Source organism: Dermacentor silvarum, chromosome 2 (genome assembly GCF_013339745.2).
Source record: "Dermacentor silvarum isolate Dsil-2018 chromosome 2, BIME_Dsil_1.4, whole genome shotgun sequence".
Lineage (NCBI taxonomy): Eukaryota > Metazoa > Arthropoda > Arachnida > Ixodida > Ixodidae > Dermacentor > Dermacentor silvarum.
The window spans coordinates 162,799,234-162,816,593 of record NC_051155.1 but is presented as its reverse complement, the minus strand read 5'-3'; the positions used below and the strand labels follow the sequence as shown (position 1 = coordinate 162,816,593).

General features: G+C 48.9%; 1 protein-coding gene across 7 annotated transcripts in view; it reads left to right on the top strand.

Annotated features, from left to right (window-relative positions):
• LOC119442000 (nascent polypeptide-associated complex subunit alpha, muscle-specific form) overlaps positions 1 to 15,311 on the top strand; it is a 91,329-nt gene extending 76,018 nt beyond the window's left edge. Inside the window, exons 2-3 of one of the 7 annotated variants that reach the window (XM_049661797.1) lie at positions 8,574 to 8,636; positions 9,286 to 14,444. In XM_049661797.1, coding sequence (XP_049517754.1) covers positions 8,574 to 8,636; positions 9,286 to 10,662 — 1,440 coding nt within the window. In that variant the 3' untranslated portion in view covers positions 10,663 to 14,444. Of the gene's footprint in view, positions 1 to 8,573; positions 8,637 to 9,285; positions 14,445 to 14,727 lie in introns of those variants that run through there. The other 6 variants (XR_007465640.1, XR_007465642.1, XR_007465643.1 and 3 more) reach the window with 6 other exon arrangements.
• Positions 15,312 to 17,360: the final 2,049 nt, after the last annotated feature.

Here is a 17,360-nt window from a genome sequence, read left to right as displayed (position 1 = left end):
AAAGTTCTCCATTCGTGACACTTATCGTTCGTCGTGCACGCCAAGTGCACATGTCTCAACGCACAGCATTTACGCCTTATCAGCCACTTATTCACCGCACGCCTCTCGTCGGCTGTTGCGCCATCCTTAATGCCACGTTTCCAGCCTACCAGTTTCTTTGTCCTGCATTGAGTAACATCACTGTTGCTATAGTTTTTTTTTTGTCTCGTAGTTTCTTGACTATAGACTGATTCCTAATTGCGGTTAATTATTGGCCTCGCGTGTGAACGTCGATGCGCAGCGCAAGAGCGTATGACACAAATTGAAAGCCGGAAAGGGATCGTTTTGTGAGCACGTGCAAACCTCTATCCCGTTTCATTTTTCATTGTTCATTAATTAATTAATTAATTAATTAATTAATTAATTAATTAATTAATTCGTTCGTTCGTTCATTCATTTATTCAATAATTTGTTTGTTTGCTAGTTCGTTCGTTCGTTCGTTCGTTCGTTCCTTCGTTTGCTTGCTTGCGCGCCGCACAAAATGAGCAAAGCGCTTCTTCTGAGCCACGCATCCCCTCAAGTAATGATGGTCGACGAAAGTTTAACATCCCCCATTCGTCTGACTGACCTCCCTATGCTATTTTTGCTTTCTCTCTTTCACCCCTCCCGTCTGATCTCACTCTCAGCTGCTTCGAACGGAAGCCTCGGCAACGCCTTGTGTTATAACACACAAGACTTGACGTTCATAACAGTAACTTGGAACAATTAAGCCTGACAGTAACATGCTTGCGCGCTCGCAACCACTACGTCTCGCAAGTGAGACGACAGACTGTCTACGCATTCTCAGAACAGCGTCGAAGCCTATCGCTTTCGCGGATTGGCTGCGCCGTGCTCGGCAGTAGAAACGTCGGTTCAAACTTTCGCGATGTCATCTGTTCGAGTGTTCGGGCCTTGCATTATCTCGGCGGTGTTATTAACCGCCCGCGTACGTTTTGAACGGGACAATGGAAAGAGGGTACAGCGATGCTAATCACGTTCATATTTTCTATTTTATTACATCAGTTTCATCCTACCGCTTGGGAAGCACTGCCCGCCGGTGCTACTTTGAAGCGCTTGAAGGCCCTTCGACTATTGTGTTGCGATGTTTTTTTTTTTTTTTTTTTTTTTTTTTGCTGCGTTATATTAGGAGATGCATTTTGCTGCTTCAGTGACGTAGCATTATTGCCGCCCCCCTGGATCTATCAGCCGCTGGCTGAAATATCCACTATGAACTCAATCATGGTGCGTTGTTGAACGAGGAGAAGGTAGACTTTTCGAAACCAGAGCTTGTCGTCGCGAAGAAAATGTTTCTCGCTAATTTCGTGTTATATCAGGTCTGGTGAAAATGAAGTTACGACATGTTGCAGCCGGACACAACACGCCACATTTGTTAAGCTTGCTTGCCATATCTTTACATGATAAAATATTGTTTCAGGCCTCCATGTCGTGCCCTAGTGAGTACAGGGTCCGTGCTTCCGCCCACGAAGTGTTGTTGTTGTCCATTAAAAATATTTCTGGTACCCACTATGAGGAATCGGTCAGAAAATGGATTGATTACAATCTGTTGTCACGGGAATGAAGGCGACGAAAACGTTTTAAAATGGTGGTTGGGTGAGCGCGAAGTTACTACAAAGAGGTCCCCAAGACTACGACGCCATCTTGGTTTATATTTTGTCTCCGTGACCGCTTCGATCTTGTAAATGCCTGTAAATAGACGCTTTCTCGCGAGTATATTCTATACCTGCTGAAGTGCAACGCATTGTGCCATTTGTAAGGATACTGGAAGAGTTTTCTCGCTACGTGTGTAGTTATCTTTTGTCCCCCACTCCCCCTAAAATAAAATAAGTAAGTTAGTAAATATAGAGGACAACGCATTGTGTACAAGAAAAGTAAGTCATGACAAACACAAAGTCTCGAAATAGTTATCGCTACGCTACAAGTCAAGCAAAATTATATAAAATTTAATAACTTTGCTTCTTCCAGAAAAAAAATGATTCTAAAGGAGATCCTGGGTTAAAGGCTGCTTCCCGTAGCTTGACAGGCCTCGGGTGCGTCTTCACGACTGTGGCAGCGCAAAAGCAACCGGTTTATTGTACAAACCATAGCCGAGGTAAATAAATAAGATCTAAAAATAACTGTACTCGTTAACAGCGAATTGGTTGTAATAATAGGAGCTGAGTGCATACATAGGAGGGTATTTTTCCTGTCTGGCGAAATATGAGGTGAAAGCAAAAAAAAAAAAAAAAAAACATTGGCATCGCAGAAAAACATTATGCAGTAGAGATCATGCAAGGACATCATGCAACACCATGCAAGGAAACCTTCGCAGGCCTTATAAAACATGTTTTATACAGTACAGGGCAATAGAATAAAAATTCACCAATACTGTATTACTAAAACCGAATAACAGCGAGTACTATTAGGCAAAAATATGACCGAAGAAACGGCTGCGTACGAATAGCAATGGAAAAAATATTCCTGACGGACGCTGTTCGCAATCAAGTTAGGAATGAATATACGCGCCAATTGTTTCTTACCGCTCCTTACGTTGTCGCATAGCATTTTTAAATATAATTTTTATTAACGCAGGGTTGGACCCGTGTCATCCTCATATTGTTCAGCTTGTGAGGAAGTTAGAAAGCCGCTCAATTTTTTACCCTGTCGTCGATGATTCTCTTGGCGCATGGAAAAGAACTCCCAAATAACTGCTCCGCATGTCAAAGTGCAAGTAACCGTCCCTCTGTTAACATCCTTGGGCACCTCCACTCCTGAGCGCTTTGGCAGGAAAGTTATCCCGGTCTTGCAGGACTATCATCTGGATTTTATGAGGTTACATAAGTCAAATTTAGAACATATACTGTTTTTTTTTTGTTTTTGTAATGAATTATATGTTTCATTTTCCACTTTGAATAGCCTATATACTCTCAAAAATTTTCCATTTGATCCTAAGCATCCTTTATTCAACTTCCGTTTCAATTCTGCAACATTTAAACATTCTCTAGCTTTTGTATTGATGATACTTGAATCTTGTGGACAACCTTCCGGACAAGATCTGTTATGGCACGAGTGGAAACGACACGGAAAGAAATTATCGCAGAAAATTAACGTTTTTCGGATCCCACATCGATCTGTCTTACTATGACTGTAAACTAGTCTATCATTCCAGAACGTCGCAAAACGGCAATCGTATTTCATTCGAGTAAACCACGCTGTTGTTTTCGTTTTTTAAGTTATCCGCGGTTCATACCAGCCAGGCGGGAAAGAGGGGGTCCCGTCAGAGACCTTGGAAATGGGATATGCAAGGACGACGCTGCACCTCTCATATTTGCGTCGCAATGGCGGAAAGATAACTCCGCCGGAGGTGCATTTTTTTTTTCGTGGCGTTGTTATTTTGCGGTCGGAAGACTCGGCGGTGGGCGCCACTCAACTCCGCCGCTCTAGTCGACAGGTGGCGCTTCTGTCAAGGGTCACCAGTCGAAGATTCGGAGAGAGGGCCCACATAGGCACAGGAGGAGCGAGCATCGCTGGCCTTCGATCAGAGGCAAACCAGCAGGACCCAGAAGCGGGCGAGGAGGCAAAGGGGGCTCGCGACCCGCCGCCGTTTGACGTCACACCCCTCCCCCGCGGGGGAATCAATAGCGAAGCCCGGGCTCGGCTTTGGCCCCGCGGAATAGGAGCTCGAGAGGGCGGCTGCCGCCGCCGCTGCAGGACAAGCTGCCGCGTGCTCGCTGCCACCGAGGACGCGGGTAAACTCTCTCGCGCGCTCTCGGTTGATGGTGCGCGGACCCGGACTCTCCCTTTTCCTTCTAGCGATGACGCGGTGCGTTTCACTCTCTCTGGAGGAGACCGGGAGTGCGAGCCCCGTGCTCATCGAGAAGAAGGAGCCGTGAAGGCCGCGGAGACCGCAAGAAATAACAAGAGAGAGTCGAAAGAAGCGCGCAGTGATTCGCTTACTGCGCTGGCGCGGCCGTTGCAGCCGAGAGCTATGCAGGCATGCAGGGCCAAAATGCAAGCTGCAGTGGAACTTTCCGCAACGATGGCAGCGCCACAACATGCAGACTGTAAAGCGAGCACAGAGGCAACGGCAATGACGTGTGCGCATTTATTTGTTGATATGAAATACAGGCCATTTGCTGTACGTGCGTATGTCATCGACATTTGTATGCGCGGGCATGTTTATTGTTGCAAAAATACGCCATTTGCTGTGGGCGCGTCTGTGTGTGCGTGACACGCTACAAGGCGCGTTTTTTTTTTTTTTTTTTTTTTTTTTGCTGACTAGTGTTAAAACTGAAATATCAGTGCGTTTTGCCACAGATTTTGACGACGTACTTTTCTAAACTGGGCATGCTAAGCGCAGGAATTTTGATAAATTGATAGGACATCATTAAAATTTAGCCTCAATACCGCAATGGAGACATGTGCCGTAAAGTAAATAATTATGATGTTATTTATTGAAGGTTTGTTAATATAGCTAACGTCTCACCGCTATTTCACGTACAGCTCTTCAACTAATCCATCTTGTGTGACAGAATTGCGCTGCATGTCTGCTAAATAGATTATTTTTTCTAATTAGTCGTCACTAAGAATGATCACATGGTACGTGTACATACTGGATTCGGACAAATCTTCTGTTGTCCCAACATTAGCGCTCAATTATGCCCGAAAGTTCCTTTAGTCGCACATCGCTACCTTTAAAGCACATTCTTAATATGACAATATTTGTGTCAATCCACTTTCTGAACGTGACTATTCGGCGGTTTTGAGTAGAATTTCTAACAGCAATACAGCATTTAGAATAACAAAACGCGACATTTCTGGTGGCAGCTGTACCGTCAAAACCTGGCCCAAATTTGTCGACAAATATATGCAATGCAATGCAAGTATATGCAATGCAAATATATACGATGAGTTACATAACTTTGGGAAAATTCCCTGGTGTACTTCACCAAGTATGAATCGCTCCCCTGAGTATATACGTGAATTCAGTTTTTTTTTTCTTCATTGAATTCTGTGTACCGTAGACTTTTGTGGCCGGCTGTACATCAATAGCGCACTGTAGCCGCAGAAGCGTATCCGACGAGGGTCGTAGCGAGCCGACGCGCCGTGTTCGGACGGCATCGCCACAGAGGCTCAGACATGGGAGAAAAAAAAAATTGAAGGACCGATTCCTATATAAGAGGGATCAACCACATTTTTTTGCCCAACTTCGCCTCCGCGCGCGGCTGCCGAGGAGGCGAGCGCCATCTGGATGGTGTTTTTGGAAGGAATTTACCACGGTGCGCCACTGTATGAATTGGAGAAATGCTGGAAAAGAGGTTTGAGTTTTGGCGTAAGATAATTATGTTTTCTCGTATATTCAAATTACAATCCGACACTAGCACATCTGTAGGTTGTGGTTAAGTCGTACTTTACGATTTTTCTGACGGATTTTACTTTGAGAAATTCAATTAGTTCACTAACGCCTCTGCGCCACGCGGACGGAGGGCCTGTGCGGTCGGGGTGGTTCGGGATGAATATTTCCGCCAACGACGCCGGCGCGCCCGCACCCACGCCGACGCCGACGCCGGACTTTCTGCGACGCGGGGCCCTTAACGCTATCTCGTTAACAGAAGAAAAGGTTAGTCAAAGGGTATATCTGCATGCATGTAGCAGTGAGTGAGCACTCTGGAAAGCCTGCGAACGACTCAGCTCGACTCGGAACCGACTCGCTTGACTCATCATCGACCGGCGCCCGGGGAACTCCCGACTGTGCGAGTGAGTAATCGGCGAAGCTGCGGCACAACAGCACGCGTGACCCGCAGCGTGAGAGCTATACATACATACATATATACGGCCACGTTCTATAATGAGAAAAGACGCTTCTCGTCAGACAACAACGTGACGTCACTCTACGTGCTCGAAGGCTACAGCACCGGAGGGCACGCCCCGGCTAATTTTCAACACCGTCGAGTCCTCGAACGTGCGCGCGCCTCAATGCGGCCTTTGCGTTTCTATCCACCGAAACGTGGTCGTCAAGACCATGGTATCGCACCCCACAATCAATTGGGCCCAGCAAGAGAGTACGTTGTAGCCGCCAAACGACATCCGCGGGTCGATTATCGGGAGAGCTTCCTATAGCGCGACCACAGTGACGTCGCGTTGCTATGGAAGCAATCTTCGTAAAGCGTCCCGTGTGCAATTCGTAAGAGCTGAACGATAGGCTGGAAATGTTGGGCAGCTCGGCAAACAGCCTTGCAAGGTGTACAGCGGCCGCACAAGTCAACAAGGCAAATCCGAGCACGACCCAGGCGCAGACGACTGAACGAAAGCAGCTGGGCTGAGAGCTCTTGCTACTAGTGTTAGGCGATTGGTAAACGACTGAACGAAAGCAGCTGGGCTGAGAGCTCTTGCTACTAGTGTTAGGCGATTGGTAAACGACTGAAAGAAAGCAGCTGGGCTGAGAGCACTTGCTACTAGTGTTAGGCGATTGGTAAAGGACTGAACGAAAGCAGCTGGGCTGAGAGCACTTGCTACTAGTGTTAGGCGATTGGTAAACGACTGAACGAAAGCAGTTGGGCTGAGAGCTCTTGCTACTAGTGTTAGGCGATTGGTCAGTTATGTTTTCGATTTATCAATTATTGCGTTCATCACGATTAGTTTGTTTAAATGCAGTTAATCGTTTGAGCGCATCTAAACACAACGATCCAAGCACGTGCATCTAAAATCTTGCTTGTAGTTGAGGGAATCAAGGTACTTTGCAAGTCTCGGTAATTTGCTGTAGGCCCGTTGTTGATGTTCCGATTGCCGCCTACATTTTTCTTTCTCTTTGCGTCATCTCTTTATTTTTTATTTATTTGGTTACTTTTGTAGCACGTGAACGGTATGAGGTGTAGAAGTAATCCCTATGAACAGGCAGCTAGTGGCGTGTCTTGAGCCTATTTCAGTTCAATTCAATTCTGCTTTTTAAACATCATTACACGATGTCAGAAGCACAGACAAAAAATCAATTTCGATGACTAACTTAAAGAGGTCTCTGCCCCCGGTGACATACAGCAGGATGCAACGTCGGCTAGCATGCAAATTTACAAACTAATGCTGCCTGTATGTAAGCGCAAGGCAATCACAGCAAAACCATCGTTATGAATGTTCACATGCGAAAACAAGCCCGAATTGCAAAAGTCGTGGTGCATCATGCATTGATGAAACGCAGGGGTTAAACCATGATTGCATGAATTGTTACAGAACGCAATGTTAACGTAATTTTGAATTAGCCAAGAGCATCCACATCAATATCGCAAGCTGTAGATTAAAAAGGCACTGACATTTCGAGAAGTATCCAAAGTAGTAATTCATTGTAGTAAAACATTTGACAGCACTGAAAAGCTGAGAAACAGAAGCTACATCGACAATACGCTGTTTAAAAGACCTCTGATCTAAAATCTTGCAGTTGAGGGAATCAAGGTGCTTTGGTGAATCAAGGTGCTTTGGTGAATCAAGGTGAATCAATGCGCACGTCGTTGCGCGCGTCACGTCACAGCCATCTGGCTGACTAAAGGTGTGGCCTAGTGCGTGCGTCATTGGGCACGTCACGGCGCAACCAATCGGGAGGAGGCGGCGCCATGTCATGAGTGTATGAAATGAGCGCGTGTATTACCTTCCGAAGTCTATACAAACGCTATAATGCCTTCGCATTCCCACACGAAAGCAGTGTATCTGCCAAATTTTAAATTTTTGTTCGTCGTTTTGTTCGTCTTCACGTTATGGAGTGCTATTATGTACATCGTCAAATTCCGCCACATTGTCAAATTCTGTGATGGCGGTATTTTCAGCCAATCAGAGCGACCCGGTAGCAGCCCTCTGGACCAATCAGAGCTCACAATATGGTGAATTCAGCAATATGGTGAAATTCGACAAGGTTCATGGGTTCAGGGAACCCATCTCTGGACATTATTCAATTCCGCCATCTTGTCTGTTCTGATTGATCGAGAGGGTGCTACGGCCTCTCTGATTGGTTCAAAATGCCACCATTACAGAATTTGATAATATGGCGGAATTTAACCGTATCCAGAATAGTACATCAAAATAGCACCCATGCATGATACACTGGCCCACTCCATTCCTGCTATCGTTGCCGCTGCCATACGTGAGCGCCGCCGAAAGAAACGCGCGTAGCACGTTCGTTTATATTTTACGACTAACATAACAGCCTTATTACTGCGTCAGTATATTTTGCTCTGTGTCAAGATGTCCCGATAATGTCGACGACGCCAAGTCCGTCATTTCGAAACCATCTTCAGTATAATATTAAAACATCCTGCAAGAGATTGCGAGCGTTCATATTCGCCCAGTGTCACCGTTATAACGCGGAAATCGTGTGGTAGACCTTCCACAACATCGAAAATATGTATCAGAACTTTTTCAAAGTCCTCGCTAAGGAACACAGGGGAGATGGAGCAAGGGATGTATGAAGGCAATTGTTACACTATGCGGCTGATACTAGGCTTGCTCGGTCCTCATAAAAGCTTGATGCTGCAAACACGTTTTCTTATAAATGTAACTTTGTTATCCTTTCGCAGGACAAGCTGCTCACGAAGCTGGAAGAGCATGAGCCGGAGCTGGCTACGAGCCAAGAAGAAGAGGTAAGTCTAGCACAAGCTTTAACGTATTTCGCCCGTTTCGTCACCGACTTAAACAGTCGATCGAATCGCCGGTGGACTCCTCCATGATGAAATGAAAAATTAGCCAGAGAAATAGCTTCTAGGTTCATAGAATAGAGACAGAGAACGGGCGATGAGGAAGTTTGCACGGGTATACGCTGCGCACTCTACAGAGAAACGACAGTTTTCTCTAGAAATATACAATATAGGGATCAGTGTTAAGCGACAAAGAAACTTATAAAGAGAGACAGAAAAAGAGAAATACGTTTTGTTGAAGTGAGAGTAGAAGACTTAAGTCCGAACACGCCAGAAGAACCCATGTCATTTCAGAATAACTTCTTCGTGTGCTAGTTGGTGTTTGCTTAACATGATACTTTGTAGCGCAAGAACTCGAAATTATATTTTAATTCGAGTTTTTGCGCTACAAGGTATCAATTTAAGAACCCATGTCAGCTAGTTGCGTGAAACAAACAAGCGAAAATAGCCTGAAAAAGTAGTAGCTGCGCAATACTGCTAACCACAGGACCGAGCAGTCAAACTAGCGAACATGTATGCCCTTTTCAGACACGCAGGATGTCTTGCGAACGTATCTGCAACAGCGTGTCCAACCGTGTTTCATTTCCTGTCCCAGTGCGTGGTCTGCGTGACGGCCAAGGCGAGCATGCAGACATTCCCGTGTGGCCACCGCGTCGTTTGCCGCAAGTGCTTCGTCAAGACCATCCAGGTGGCCGTGTCGCAGCGCGTGCTGCCCCTGCGCTGCGTCATTTGCCGCACCAAGATCGTGCGCCTCAAGCACTCGTCGCACGGCCACGCTACACCTGTCACGCCGGGAGCACGGGCTCTGCTGGCACCTTGCGAAGCGCTGGGACAGACCCGGCCGGCCAACCCCTGGCCGCAGGACCTGCGCGTCCCCGTAGAGCCTCTTCCCGCCAGTCACTACCGGCACAGCGCCGAAGCGTGCCGCTTCCACAGGCACCGGAGCTCCTCCAGTGCCGGCACTTCCGCGCTAGCGTCGCCCGAGGCGGCCTCCTCGAGCACCAGCATCTCCATCGGCCGCCGCATCTCCTCGCCGCAACCGACCAGTTCGGGGGCCTCGAGCCCAACGTCGAGCTGCCCCGCGAGCCCCGAGGACGCTCCCGAGGTGCCCAGAGGGCGCCGCAGCGGACTCACTCGAGCCGTCGTGCACCCGCCGCCCCCCGTTCGTTCGCCACCAACGCAGCCACCGAAGACCGCCTGTCCGCCACCGCCTTTGCCGGCGCGGAGCCCGAGGACCCCGGTTCCCGGAACTCCGATCGGAACGCCAGAGAAAGAAGTGGCCGAGTCGATGACGCCGCCACCGAAGACACCCGCCGCCGCGAAGACGAAGAGTCCGGTCGGATCGCCGAAAGAACGCTCTACTCCCGCGCCGGCCAAGACGTCACCGGACCGGCCCGCTCCACCTAGGCTGCAACCTCCGCCGCCGGTCAGGTCACCGTCTTCGCCAACGGCGCCATCGACGACGGCGAACAACACGGCGCTGTGCCCGGCAGCGTTGTCCAGCGTGGTGCTGGCCCCTCCTCCTGCCGAGGTACGCAGCCGCCGCGGTGGCCAGTACCGAGTGAGCCCGGCGGCCGGCGGCACGGCGCCGACGTCACTGCCGCTCACGGTGCGGCCGCCGCCGCCCAAGCCGCGGCCGCCGTCGCGCTTCGAGAGGTTCCGCGACATGCACGTGCGGCGCCCCACGCTGCTGCTACCGATCCCGGAGAAGGAAGAGTCCGAGGCGCTGCTCGAAGCGGCCTTCTGCCGCGTGGCGCCTGGTTCCTCCGACCTGCTTGTCAGCGCGTCGTCGCCCAAGATCGTGCTCCAGGACCGAGCGCCTTTGCTCCAGCCGGATTCACCGGACCGTCGCCGGACTTCGCTGCGCAGTCAGCTGCGTTCCAAGATGGCGGGCTTCCCGAGTCTGCTGGGATCGCCACTGAGGGCGCTGCGAGCCGGCGCACGCCATAGGCGCGTGCCAGACGTAAACTAGACGCCGGCTTCCTCCGACCAACGGAGGCTTGATTGCCACGAGAGGAGGACCTCCGCGCGAAGGCCTCCCCTTCGCGACGGAGGTCCCCGAGGCCAGTCGCGGCCCCCCGACGACAGCACGGCGAGAGGCCTGCGACGACCCTTCAAAGTAACCCCGCGGCCCCCGCTCAACAAGAGCCGCCACTGTGAAGCAGCGGCCGAGACAAGACACCGAGGACCGGACGCACGGCCCGGAGCTGCCCGCGGGGTCCAGCGGACGCGCACAACGAAACCAAGGCGACGATAACGACGCCTGCTGGCTGGCAGCGCCCGAGGCTGCCTCGTGACGAGAACGTGCCAAAGAGGGGCCCCCCCCTCCCAACCCCCTGGTGTCTGTACATAGGCAATCTCTTCCCGTAGTCTTCCCACAGAGTCGTCCACCCGAGTTCAGTATTGAGTGTCGTGCAGCCGAGGCCGCGGCGGCCATACCGCGCCAGTGCCATGCCGCTTAGGAGGGAGGAAGGAGCGGCATCGTACGCTCACATTTGGCGCGCTCCGTCGTGCATGTTGTCACGGTGGTCAGACTACGCGCCACTGAACGGATATAAAGTCAAAGAGGCAAAATTGCCGAGCCGGTCGAGGCGGTTCTTCACTCAAGACGAAGGACGTAGTGGCTTGCCACGCTTTTATGCTGAAGGGAGGTACCGCGAAGGTACCAGCAGTGCGCCGATGTAGCCGCTGGAAGGCATTATATAAGAGCTAGTGTTATATAAGAGCCGGAATCGCGTAGTATTTGCCAAGACATCCTGTGTAGCCTAATACTGATGGCTCATAACGTGCGACAGCACAGGGCGAAACGAGTGTTGTCACTACGCTCCATAAGACAGCAGGTTTTCCACAAGCCTCGGATATTATTTTAAATGGAAGGCTTGTTGCCTATTCCCAGGACACTCATCCAAAGAGAAATACAGATAGAAAGATTTGTCAGGTTCGGCGCTGCATACACTGTTCCAACGCATGTTAATGTTTGCATTCTCCTGGAACTATTTCAATCGCCGCATTCGTTCGCCCAAACTTTCACTACAGGAAAGAAAAGAAAGAAAATGAACTGCCAGAGTCGACTGCGCCGATAAACGATTTACGAAGCTGCGCTAATTGTTGCTGGCTGTTCAACGTAGTAACTTCTATGATGAAAGAAAAGCACTACATGACGGAGCAAGCTTCCTTTGAGCTTTCTGTCTGCTCCTCCCTCTCCGTCTCTGCGTACTTCTTGGCTACAACGCCCGGAGAGAGATCTCTCAACGAACGTACACCGTCTAAATGGCAACGTCTCCGAAGCTGCAGGTTTGTTGAAACAGCAGCGGTTATCCGCAAACACGTACGGCCAGCTTTGTGCCGGCAGTCGGCGGAGCCGTGTTGGGATCAGCGGTGTGGCGTCACTTGGCAGCAGTGCCAGCGTATTGGAAGGGCGTGTTACAAGGAGGTCATCTCATGGTCCACATAGAGAATGCAGCCACGCGTAGCGGGGATGTTGCCGCGCGTTTCTCGAAAGACGTCCAGTGCCTGCGTCACGGCCGTTGAACAGGGTGCAGAAGCACATCAACCGGTAGATAGCTTGTTTCCGTTGACTCAGATTCCTTTGCTACCAACGGAAGGAAAGTCTTTCGTTGCTTTCAGGCCGGCCACTCTCACATGTCGTAGCCCCTTCAGTATTGAGGTTTGCTGTGATCAAGACAAGTATCAGCCATAAATAGTCAGGCTCGTTTACCTCGAGTTGTACTACCGGAAAAGGTTTGGTATCTACAAGGGCGCACTAGGAGCGATTGAGCGAGTATATAAGGGACGCTGCTCAGACACAGGACCTTCCGGTGACAAGGAGACAGCTGAGACAATGACAGAACGGGCGGCATGTCCTGCTTCGCGTGTCAGCTGCGCCGACTCGAAACTGCCCGTTCAAAGAAACCCTAACTCAGGGGTCTGGTTGTAGGTGGCATAGTAGCGAGCTCAACGTATTTTTTTTTCTTTCACGTTGGGCCAGTGTCGACCACCCTCCGATATGCAGGCGCGGCCGCCGCGGACCTCGGTGCAGTCGGTGTGCCTTAGGCCAGTGCTCCGCCGTCGGAGTCTCCACGCTCTTCAGGACTTCTGAAGACACGTCCGCGTTGAGCCCTCTTCCAAGGCTGTCATGTTCGTTCGGTCACCGCGCCGCGCTGGGGCGACAGTGTACACCGTCTGCGTGCTTTTAAGCGCAACGTCGCACACGTCGACTGACGCTTACAGTTTCTCAAGCATCGCGTGATCAGTCTGTACGAGTTGTCGGTTCACTTGCGTGACGGCACTGATTGAAAGCTCAAAGGCTTCGTGTTATCTACGTGGTTTGGGTTGGAGTCGGGCCCAGCATAATTGCTCCGAAGAAGACTTGACAGTCAAGCGCAGCCTGTGACAGGCTTACCTCCTGTATCTCGTTGCCCTATAAGCTGCTTCTAGACGGTTAACTATATATAAATAGTATCGCAATTTAGAGTCGACGTGTATTTTAACGATACGAAACTAACCGGCGTACTCGCTGGGAACTGTTGTTACTGGTGAAGAGCTGCTAAAGGAACGAAGATGTCGAGAATGAAACTACCACGGGTGTAGTCGCTATTTGCGCCAGAGGGGCACCGTGAAACTGGTTCTGCATGGGAGGAAACTATAGGCAGCTAGTGGTAATAGTTTGATGGTGAAGTTTCGATTTGTCTTCAGTGGTGGATTGAACCGGCAGGGATAATGACAGTCTCGAATTAACGTGGGCATCCGCTTTTCAGCACGTCATAGCATTAAAGCTATGCTATGTTCTTGGGTATAGAGAAAAAAAAGAAAAGATAGATGACAGAACCACATCAGAAATTTGACTGGGTGCAATATTCGTCGATCCCGAGCTCTCAATACCGAGCCATGTGTGTCCTGCTCCGTTTTGAGCAGCGGGCATACTCTCAAGCAGGGGAAACGCACCGGGCGCGTGCCGAGCGAGGAATCCGCTCTCAACGTGACATCTCCACGAGTGCATGAAGTTGCGTGGAGCCTGGATGAGCAGAATGTAGCATAAGATAACGATAAAAACTGGGCGGCAAGGAAGCATTCCGAACTATAATTTTGCATTTTAAATGGAAACAGCGTTAAGACAAGCGCCCTCAACCAGGATAACACGTTGTCCTAAAGCAGTGCATTTACAGAAAGTACACTGCGTTCTAGGCGTTCGTCTTGCTGTTTTCGATGGCCCACAAATGGAGTTCCACGTTTCCCAAGGGCAGTTGAATTATATAGGACGTCGCAATGGGCAAGAAGTAGCATTTTTTTAAATCAGCATAGTACAACTTTCTCTGAACTGCCACACACAGTATGTACGAGTCGCGCGTGCTGTTTTTCACGCCGACCTGTACAGCGTTTTCCTATCAGGAGCGATTCATTCCCGAAGACCCGCTCGAAGGCACACTTCGGTGCATGCGTACACACGAACATCGACGCGTTCCCGCAATTATTCTAAGCCACTGGTGATTCACTGCACGGTCGCACTCGATTCCGCATTTATCACGCTTTCTTCTTCTTTCGCATGATTACGACCTACCTTCGCGTTTAATACTAAATCTTCCATCATCAGTTCCACCATCAGTTAAAGGAATGCAGCCTCAAACATTTTTCCATATTAATTACTGCTCCCTTACAAAACAATACTACCGCATATTCCCGAGTCATCGCCCACCCCAACAACGCCTATAAATCGCACGAGAAAGTGGAGTTTGGTGGTGTCTCGGCGTCTCAGCCCTAACACTTAATGGTCTCAGCACAAACAGTTAATGAACTGAACAGAGAGGAATACAGGGCATGACCAACACTTGACTAACAGTCATGCCCCTTGTTTCGTAACTATATATCGTTTCACCGAGGAATTTTCAGTGATGCGTGGTCATATCGGAGAGTACTACAGCTTGCTTCGGAGAACTCACGGTTTTTCAAGCGCTGCTTAGTGCAGAGTCATTTGCGAATGCCACTGGCCCATCCAGCTCACATTTACCGTATAGCATGCATTCACGTGGGGTGTGCACAGGTAAACAACAGCCAAATTTCCGTATAACCCAGTGAATGCAGTAGCTTCAATGTTCAGGAATGGGCAATCTCTCAGTCTACTTCACGAAAATGGTATTCTCCGCAGATAAAGGAGATGAATGATCTCTGTAAGTGGGCGATGACTCGGAATGTGCACGGTAATTTATTGATAAACAAAAGAGGAAAAAAAAGCACACAACCCTCGCTTCTCTGTTCTTGCGCCTTCGGCTTCAACTGCGCAAACGTACGTGCGCCTAAGCTAAGCCTAACTATGTACAATTCACGATCATCTTCCCCTGTTATGTATAACGCTGTGGTAGACACCGTGAACCATAAGCAGTGTGCATTTATTACGACGTTAAGCTCCTATAGATTTCAGATCAGAACGGGGACGATCAGTCTCGCTCCAGTGTCTGCGATGTGCTGGGCTTGCTCATCAGCGCGGTGCGGGTGACCCTTGGGAGCGCAGGCGACCGACGAGCGTGGAAACTCTGACGGTCTCTTTCTTCGCGGAGCGTACAGAGATGCTATATACACTCACTACACACTGTTATTCGACGGGGGCAAATAAAGGATGTTAGAGAAAGAAAGGACCACGCAGTGCGTTATTCCTTCATACCGGTGACGCCATGGTACCCGTGTGCTCGGCTGTCCTGGATGCAGGTGTGACGTAAGCCGTGACCAGCCTCTTTTACTTGCATGCATCCCTTACTTTGCACAGGTGACAACTGATTATTGTTGGGATAAAAAAAAAGAACAAAAGGACAGCAGACTTCAGCGATTCCTTCGGCTCTGAACTCATTTGCTGCAACGTACCGCAGCATTTTCTTCCACCCCTAGTGAAGAGCAGCATCTTATTTGTTTCTGTGTTATGGTTAGAGAATTCGAACATCATGATGTCAACAGACAACTTGCACGACAAATGGCAACGGGAAAACAACCGCGGTAAAGAAAGAAAAAGAAAAAAAAAAGGGGGGGGGGAGAGTTGCGTCCACCCAATGCGAGGAATTGGACAACTCAGGTAAGAGAGACCAAAAAAACATTCTTGAACGAAAAGAGAAACGATTCGCCACCCTGGTCCTGCGAAAGTGGATGCCCAACGAAGCTGTGGAAATCCGCCACTACAATTGGTGCGGGGGGGGGGGGGGGGGGGGCATTCTTTATAAATACGAAATCATTATATGGCCCATGAAGGCGAAAAATTCGGTGTTGACATCCATCCGATGGTACCAAAATCCATTTGGCCAAGCGGTGACGTCCCGTTTGACACGATGATGAAATATGATTTCGTCATCACCTCGAACGTCGCATGATGACATCATCACGTCAAACGTTACGTTGCGCGGATAACGGAATTGTCACGCCACTATATCGCCCGATGACATCATGTCAAACGTGACGTTGCGCGATGAGGTCATCGTCAAGTGATGATGTCGCCTGATGACGTCATGTGACGCGATTACGTTATTCTTGTACATCCAATTTACAATCTTAAGCTATCATGTCTGCAGCTTGTGTGTAAGTCGTACTATACGAATTCTCTGACGCAATTCACTTTGAAAAAAAAAATGACTTACTTCAATAAGGCACTGCGCTTGGCGGAGGGTCTAGGGAAATGAGCATGTATCTATGCTGCACTTCCGCACACGTTCGCGCGCGCATGACGTACCTCCTCACTTGTGGTGGTGCTTGTCTAACGGCGTCGACAGTTTCGCTGTACATTCACTTACACAGAGTGGAATGGAGGCGCATTTTTTTCGCTCAATGGGCCATTTGATGATTTCGCGTCAAAAAATAAAGAAAGAAAGAAAGCAAGCAAGCAAGCAAGCAAGCAAGAAAGAAAGAAAGAAAGAAAGAAAGAAAGAAAGAAAGAAAGAAAGAAAGAAAAGCGCATGCTGCTGTCATACCGCATCGAATGCACCATCTCTTCTTCAAAGATAAGCATTCTTACGGTGAGAAAAGATAAAAGGCCTAAGAGGAGGAAAGACATTTTCTCCGGCTACTACTGACAATCGTACGCGAGTACATCGCATTAGAGCTTCAGCGTAATGCACAAAAAAAAATCTAGTTTCGCGTTTTCTCCTTTGAATGCTGGAAATGACACTGAAAAGAATCAAGCACTCTTGAACTGGAACAAGAATTTTAGGCGCTTATGACAGCATAAGAAACCTGAACACAAGGACTGCACAGTTTGTTTATTTTTTTTTCAGCGAGAACAGACAATCGTGATTCGGCCACTTCATAACTCTCCACAGGAGCGACGTCATTGATTACATTTTGACCACCCTAACTGAAACAGAAAGAAAGAACTTGAGCTATTGTCAACATTTAAGCGCATAAATAAAGAAGAAAGTGCTAGAGAATTCGAACATCATGATGTCAAAAGACAACTTGCCCGACAAATGGCAATGGAAGAAAACAGCCGCGAGAAAGAAAGAAAGAAAAAAAAAAGGTGGGGGGAGAGAAAAAGAAGAAATCAGAAACTACGTCGGAACTTAGAAGCGTAGTAGACAGCCTAACAGACAGCCTTACATCGTAACAGACAATCGAATAATCTAATTTAACAAAACCAAACACAAAGAAAAGGCTCGCGCTGCGCTAAGCGGTCGACAAAAAAGTCACACTATATACAAA